General features: G+C 46.1%; 1 protein-coding gene across 1 annotated transcript in view; it reads right to left on the bottom strand.

Annotated features, from left to right (window-relative positions):
- Positions 1-361: 361 nt before the first annotated feature.
- SP1 (Sp1 transcription factor) overlaps positions 362-8101 on the bottom strand; it is a 32211-nt gene continuing 24471 nt past the window's right edge. Inside the window, exons 5-6 of the mRNA XM_074934790.1 lie at positions 5995-6194; positions 362-4871 (exon numbers count right to left, since the gene is read on the bottom strand). Coding sequence (XP_074790891.1) covers positions 4555-4871; positions 5995-6194 — 517 coding nt within the window. The 3' untranslated portion in view covers positions 362-4554. The remainder of the gene's footprint in view (positions 4872-5994; positions 6195-8101) is intronic.

The raw sequence follows: 8101 nt of genomic DNA, 5'->3' as shown, positions 1-8101 counted from the left end.
CCCACAAGGATAAGGAGATTACAATTAGGGATCCTTTCAAACCCTTCTCAGGTTATACTAGGCTTCTTAAGTGACAATCCTGGATTAGTGGACAGCTATGTGGACGGAAGATGAAAGTACATTATGTTCTCAGTGGAGACACGGGCTCCCCCAGCATTCTGCTGCATTTGACATACTGGATAACTACTGACAATGTGGTCACCAAGTGATGTAACCTGGGTAGTTTCCAGAACTTCTCTAAATCTACCTTGGACCTCAATACATTAAAGAATGCAAGTGACAAGGAGGAATTGGCAATGTTCTCAGGTAGCTGTTCTAGCAATGGGCACCCGAATAGCCTAATGAGGCAGTTACTGAAATGTGTGTTTTTTTTTTTTTTTTTTTAAACACTGCTTTCTACTAACCATCCGTAGCTTCCAGTATTCACAAGATGCGGAAGATATTGACATTTGACACAACTGGAATTCATAGTGCTTCACAGATTGTTAAAAAAATACAAATGTTTAAAGTTTCCTATATAAAAATATACAAGTCCAAAAATAGAGATAGAGAGAAGAAAGAAATCAGCCAGAGGAATTTACAGTGATAGCTAAGATTCCTCCCTCCCTGTATTTTTTTTTTTTTTAAAAGGTAAAAATGTGTTCACACTTCACAGTTTGGCAGGACTTTGCCTCCTGCCAGCATGCACCGATTTCTGCTTTGAAGACAAGGAGGCATTTTGCAGGTGCAAAGGGGGAGGTACTGCTGTTTGAAACTGACAAAGCATGCTGATGATCTGACAACACAGACACAGAGTCTGGTGAGGGAAGGTCACCAAGCAGTCATGAATTGGTAAAGGTACAAAACTCTCACATCCCGCTGTGTAAGAAATCTCTCTCCAAACCTAAGTGAGCGAGCCACACCCAGAATGAAGATGAGGGAACTGGCTGACAGACAGACCTTGCCAAAAATTTAACTCAGATCTGAGAAAGGAACCTGTAATATCCCCCAGTTGCAGGGAATTTTCATACAGAGTTAAAAAAACAACAACAGGATTTTAAAGCAAACAAGACAACTGGGGATTAGTGCTGAGGTTTGCATTACACTAAAAAAAAAGTTATTTCTGAGTGATCGGCTCTTCAGAGCCCAGCTACCTTGGCAACCATGGTCAGCCTGTGTGTCTTAATGGCAGCTTGATTAGAAATACCCGCTCCTGGTGTTCTGGGTTGCATCACATCCCATGACGAGGGGAAAGAATTTGGCTCTCGTGGAAGAGAAAAGGGAATTCAGAGAGAAGTTGCCCGTCTGTGGTATTGTAAGCTAGCAGCACAGAAGCCCCTGGTCGTTTTAGAATGATCTGTTACTGCTATCCCATGATACTAGTCTGACTAACACATCTGTTTTCCCACCTCACCAAGAATTCAGTTCTCTAGAACTCAGCTGGTTTGACGCAGGAAGGATGCTTAGATCCCAGAACTGCACAGTGTCCAAGCAATAATCTTCCGAGAGGCACACTGTTAGCTTCTGTTTGATTGGAACACCATGGTCTCATTTGCTATTCCTGACCCAAAAGCCTTGATGCATCATCTCCCTCACTTTCCAAGCAACACTAGAATAAAGAAGAAACCTGCTGTACTAGACTCAGCAAAAACCACCTCTCAGTGTCGGTGCCAATGAGTGGCTTTCTTATCAAAACTGCCTCTGTGCTCTCAGCAACTGGTCTAGGAGAGCTATTGAAATAATTAAGAACATCCACCATTCCTGAACTCTCTTATAAAGCCCCTAAGCACACGGCATTTGCCTCATTTCAAGTGTATTCTCCTTAGGTAGAACAGGTGAAAAGAAGTGTTTATATGCAAGGTGTATATAAAATATACAGCAGAATCACACTTGCTTTTAGTTAGAGAGAAAGTAAGCACCATTTACAGGTGTGATTCAGGTTCATATAAAGTTTTATTTCACCCCAACGTTGTTTGGGGTTTCTCCCTACCAAACAGGTTGCCTTCCTGCAATTCCATGCACATGCATAAAAAACTTCCTAGAAGCCTCCCAGCAAAAAGCATGAAAAGGGAATGGAAGAGAGTCCAACACCTCCATGTGTGCTGAAAATCAGCAAGAACCATGGGACCAAAATGTGAAGAGAGACACTGATTCCACTGTAATACCTGCCCTCCCACCTACTTACCTCTTTCCTTCCTCTTTTTGAGAGGAACAATTAACACTGGCCTAACACTATCCTCTGCACCCAACACCAGATTTGTTTTACATGGTTTGATAGATATTATATATAGTTACATAATCAACAGCAACCCATACGAAGGGATTTTAATTTTTAACTTCCAAAGCTGCTGCATTTTCCAACAGAGTTCCAAATATAAAAACCTTTCCACACATCAGACACAGACCTTTGCCTCCTGCTCTTCCAGACAAGGGCTCTATTGCAGCTCAGCCTTGATTCTGGTTAATGCAAACCCCAATGTTTCTACCTTCCCTAGCAAAGGGATTCAACAGAAGATCCAGCTTACAAATTAAAACCACCACCACCTGCCTGCACTAATAAGCTATCAAACACCAGGTTGCAGGAGTATATGGCAGTTTCCTGCATTTATTTTTATATGAAAACACACCAGAACACTGCTTATGGTCCTAATTAAATAAAATTCACCCCATTCCTAGAGGATTCTTCAAGCCCTTGTCTTTCCATCAGGTGTCTCTGAACCAAGGATTTACTAAAGAAGTCACCAAGCACTGAAATGCATGAGTTCACGAATGATACACAGCTTCATTATCAAGGATGATTTGTGGGTCAAGGGAGGGTGGGTGACACACATGAAGGTGACTGAATTCTCATCTGGAGGGATTCTAAATCCCGAAGCCCCCACATAATCTACAGTGCACGATGTCCTCTTCCTGCAATTTTATGCTGTTGTAGGGACAGCTCGCTCCGTTTCAGCTGGGCTTCACAGAAGGGCTAGGGGAAATGGACGGGCCTTAGGGAACACTCACTTTGTTGTGGCTGCAGCAGGAAGGGCGGGGGACCAAGAGTCAGTTGGACAGAGGAGTCTAGAACGATTCAGAACTACCAGCCTCCAGACCCACCATGGGCTTGAAAAACACGGCCAGGAAATTTCTTTGTTTCCAATTACTGGTTTGGAAATCTCTGACAGAACGGGGAAGCCTTGGAGACAGAAAAGCAATGTAGTGTTGGAAGAAAAAAAATCCGGCAAGATGATGTGATGATTTAATCTGAATAAGAGACCTGCGTCCCATTAACAAACAGCCCCAGCACGGGGCCGTGTAACATGTCCACTAAGCACCCGATGCCTGATGTCCATGTCTGGCACATAAACTCCCTGCCACTTACAAATGTACCAGCAGCCTACCAGTCTGACCAACAGTGTATTTCTACTCACCCTCTGCACTAGCATCAGCAGCTGCTCTGCAGTAACCCTCAGATTAGGGATGCAAACAGGCATCCCCTCATGCTACATTTTAATCAGACTAGGCACAATACTCTGGATAGACACAGTGTTATCGGTGGTCTCTTCTCCACTGCATTTGCAGCTAATTCATTGTTTTTTGCCACTCGACACTTGAGGTGTCTTCATCTCACCAGCCCTGGACGCACTGACATTGGCGTTTTGTTTTTAAGACCGACTGCAGAAAAATAAATTTGCCCAAGACTCCCCTTCCCTCCCCCGCAAAAAACTCAGACTGCATTATGGGTCCCGGACCCTCTTCTGGTAAATAGCTCGAGTGAACCCGCACAAAAACCTTTACAATCAATTTTACATGTACACTTATGCTCCAAATGAAACAGAAAGGGTTAAAATAACTTGGATAAGAGAATCTCTGCAGCAAATACAATTTAAAATAAAGCGATGAAGGGATTAAGGCGGGGAAGGAAGAGGGTGACTGTTTTATATGAAGAAAACCTCACCCAAATAATTAAAAAAATTAAGGAAAAAAAGAAACCTAAAAGCAGAGCATACAAAAGGCTAATTTTCTTAAGGTTACAATGTAAAATGTAATATAGCATCTGAACAACAGCTTGGGTATTGTCTCATTAACTACCCACGGGGTCATCTGTTCAAAGATAAGGCATCCAAAATAGACCAAACACTTTGGTCGCAGCAATTTTTTTCCCTTGCTCAAATGAACATGTTTTATATTTTTATATATATAATAATAATATAGAATCTTTTTTTTTTGCGCTAAAAAGTATTTCAATGATCATATACATTTACCAAGGCATGTTGGCATCAGGGGTACCTACTGAGGGAAAGATAGGGGAGAAGTTATGGGGGAGAGGGGAAAGTCGAGTCAAAAAAAGCTCTGGCATCCCCATGTAGTCACTGGGCCTCAGAGGTCTGAGCCGATCGCCGGGCCTTGTTTTCAAGTAGCATTCCTGGCAGAGAGGAACTGGGCTCTCGTGCTAGAAGGTGTGACTGACCCTACCCTCTCAGCACACTAGCAACGAAATATTTATCTTCTCCCTCTCCAGTCGGCTCTTAGACCCATGCTACCTTGAACCCCAGATTTGGACACTGTCCATGACTTGTGGTTCAGAGAGTCTCAAAATCCATTCCCGCTGATGTTGATGGACTGGAGATCTGCCACTTGCATGACGTTGATGCCGCTGCTTGCAAGGCGTGCGATGCCCTCGGGACAAATGGCTTCCATGGCCACCATGTTGGTTGCGATGAGGGCTGATGGGGTTGGCCCACTGTTTCCCTCCGAAGTCCCTGTGTCCATAGAGACCGCAGAGACGTTCATGGCCACATTGTTGGCTGTGCCTCCCTTCTTGTTTTGGTGAGTCTTGATGTGCTTGGACAGGTGGTCGCTCCTCATGAAGCGTTTTGGGCACTCCGGGCAGGCAAATTTCTTCTCACCTGTAAACAGCAACGGGAGAGAAGAACCGCTCAGCCATTGCAACAATGCGCTTGCTTAACGTCCTTATGGGAAGCCAAACCTTTCCACCAGGAAGAGCCACATTGTAACAAACAAACAAGGGTTCAACATACAAACTGAACTCTGAATAAGAAGCAATTTTCGGCTACTGCCTGGATGAAGCTCACAGAGCAACCTCGACAGGTATTAAGGGAGAGAGGGGGCGCAGCACTTTTCAACTGCCCTTCAGTGAAAGATAGCTTATTTCTGAGGGGCGGAGCCCTGCTCTCACAAGACTTGCAGTCAGTGCCTTCTGCCAGCTGCTAACATCCAAGTGTCTTCATATTCTCCTCTCACCGGTTTTCTCTTTCACTCTGTACAACTTCTGACCAAAGCAGATTTACTTGTGATGAAAACATACCAGGTGTCAAAAGCCACATTTAGTTACAGCACTAGAACCAAAGTCTCAGAATTATGTGGGATGTAGCAAAGAAGAATTCATCCACCCACTTGCCAAACTGAACTTATTATGTGGAGTAAAACACACCCTCTCCCCAATAACATTGTGGGCCCTAACCCTGAACTGTGAATCATGCACTCACAAAGAGCCCCCCCCGGATTTCAACAGGGCTCTGCTCAGTGTGGATGCTCTCAAGAGTGAGATCGGGCTCAGATGTGTTATTTCTTTGGCTCTGTCTCCATGATGGCCTCTCAGACCCTCTCACATTTATCTCCCCCTACTCTGAATGTTACTTCCCCCTGCGGGCGGCTTTCTGAACAGTTCTAGCTGTCCCTTGTTTCGGGGCTCCTAAGGCGAGGAAAACATCTCAGCTGAAAGTACTGCAGAGGATTCACTTGATGCAGCTGCCAACGAACAGAAGAGTCATGGTTTTGTACAGCTGGTGACAGAACCTGTAAATATACTTGTTCTGCAGAAACCCAAAGCAATAGATGATGAACACTGGGCGAACACCAAGCACATAGTGGAGAGCGCTGGCAATCACAAGGATCTTGGAAACCCTTGCAACACACATACAAGGCTAGAGAAAAAGCGAAGGCGCCCCCAGCCCCGGCTTTAAGTGCGCCTTTGCTCCCTTTGCAGCCAGGGCAGGTTCCCGGGCTTACCTGTGTGCGTGCGCTTATGCCGCTGCAGCTCGTCACTGCGCGTGAAGCGCTTCCCGCAGAACATCCAGCTGCAGACGAAAGGTCTCTCCCCGGTATGCCACCGGAGGTGAGCCCGCAGGTGGGACGTCTTGCCATACACCTTCCCGCAGCCAGGGATGTGGCAGATGTGCTGCTTCTTCTTACCGGGATCCCCAGAACCCCTGGAAGAATCCAGATCAATCAAGGCATTAATTTATAGAGCCTCTCCACTCTCGCTAACAGGGAGGTGAAACATCAGCTTCCTAAACGTGGCATCCGGCGTGGCTGCTGAGCTCACACAATGGAAACCCCAGGTTACCAGTCACTGATCAGAGCACTGACTAGACATGCCTACTTACTGCTCAGATGCTGGGCTGACATTAGAAACACAGGGAAGTGGGCAGAACGGTCTCCTGGCTAGAGGAATCAGGGCTCTCTAGTCTTGGCTCTGCTCAATGACCACCAGCAAGTCAGCTCCCACTCGATGCTTCAGTCTAACCCTCTGTCAAACGAAGAGGACATCCGCGTCCTTGGGGATTGGTGACTACAAGGTACTCCAGAGATAAAAGGTGCTGAGCACTATTGGGTTGGTAACTGTATCCACACCTTTGGATGACAGGTTCTTATAAAGAGTGAAGTGTTATTGGGAGAGTCAAACCTGTACCACATGTGCATGAAAACACTCCCCAATTAAAGTCAGACTGGGAACTGTTACGAGCAGGTAAATTGCTAGTTTTAAAAAGTCTAAGTCGGGGGGGGGGGGGGGGAGACGGTGGGTGTGAGGGCTTCAGAGGGGCCACAGAGGAGTCACTTAAATCCTCAGTGAAAAAACAGAAGAGGTTGCAACCAGGAGCCTCTTCAGGAGTCGTCAGAAGACACGGCCCGACAGGTGGCTCCTCAACAAATCTGTCCCTATTTTCACTGTGTGCGTAAGAAACTTTTTGTTCCATGGGGTCTCTCCCCACTCCCCTTTTCAGTACATTTTTAACTAAAAATTCTCCAGTGTAACAAAGCCACTGTGAAAGCAATGGGGCATGCGGGCCGGGCCCAGCAATGGGGCACGCGGGGTATGACATGAAGAGCAAGTCAATGGGAAAAGAGCAAGAGGCAGTGGGAGGGAGGGGACAGAGGGAACGGGAATGGCTGCGTTCACAGGTTTTAAAGGGGAGCTCAAGCTGCTGTTCATTCTGAGCGACCGCTACTGGCCAGGCAGGCCCATCACATAGCTGACAACTGAAATTCTGTCCTTAATGTACACCAATGGCCCTGCCACTGTTTGGAGATACCCCCTAAAGACCTAGGCATGACGAGGTGCCAAAAGGGAGGGAATTACGGTCTCCAATGCACATTTCTGGCCTTGTGGGGTTTACGCTGACTCTGTATTTTATTTCAGCCCTACTTTAGCGCCTTCTGCGATACCGCTCTCAAAGCTTTAACACGTGCTAAGGTCTCCTCACCAGCGAAGCAGGGAGCTAGCTGCATTTCTCCAATGCAGGAACCAAAGCACAGAGTAGACACTAGGAGCCTAGACTCCACTCCGCCTCACTCTGACCAGTCTCTCCCCGTTTTTAAACAAACCCTGCCATTCTGGAGCACTGTTCTCTGGCAGAAGAACCCAGGCCACAGGAATATAGAGGGCTCAGCCCTCAATTTCTCACAACAGGAACATGCTCATTTCAGCCATAAGGTTTAGCCCTTTTTCTGCACCCGATAATACTTTAGCGATGGAAGAGGAAGCCACTGAAGCAAACACTTTATAGCCTGATGACCACAAACGCAGTGCATGTTCAATCCAGAGACAGTACAAATCTTTCAGTTACTCATGGCAAAGTTTTAAGGGGAAAAACAAAACAAAAGACTCTGAACAGCTTTCATGTGTAAGTTTAGTTTCAGGAGCACCCAGGGACTAACACATTAGCTGTAACCAAAGCAGAACGTTAGTAGATTTAGTGCAAGTTTCCCTCCTCCTCTCATGCAACTGAGCTGATGCCAACCCAGTCTGACATCATCAGCCCCTCACTCCACTATTCCAGTCCTACAAGGATGGGAACCGGAGAGACCAAGATTGCTCAGTTCTGACCATGTCAGT

The sequence above is a fragment of the Natator depressus genome, chromosome 20, assembly GCF_965152275.1.
Source record: "Natator depressus isolate rNatDep1 chromosome 20, rNatDep2.hap1, whole genome shotgun sequence".
Lineage (NCBI taxonomy): Eukaryota > Metazoa > Chordata > Testudines > Cheloniidae > Natator > Natator depressus.
This window is presented reverse-complemented; position numbering and strand designations above follow the sequence as displayed.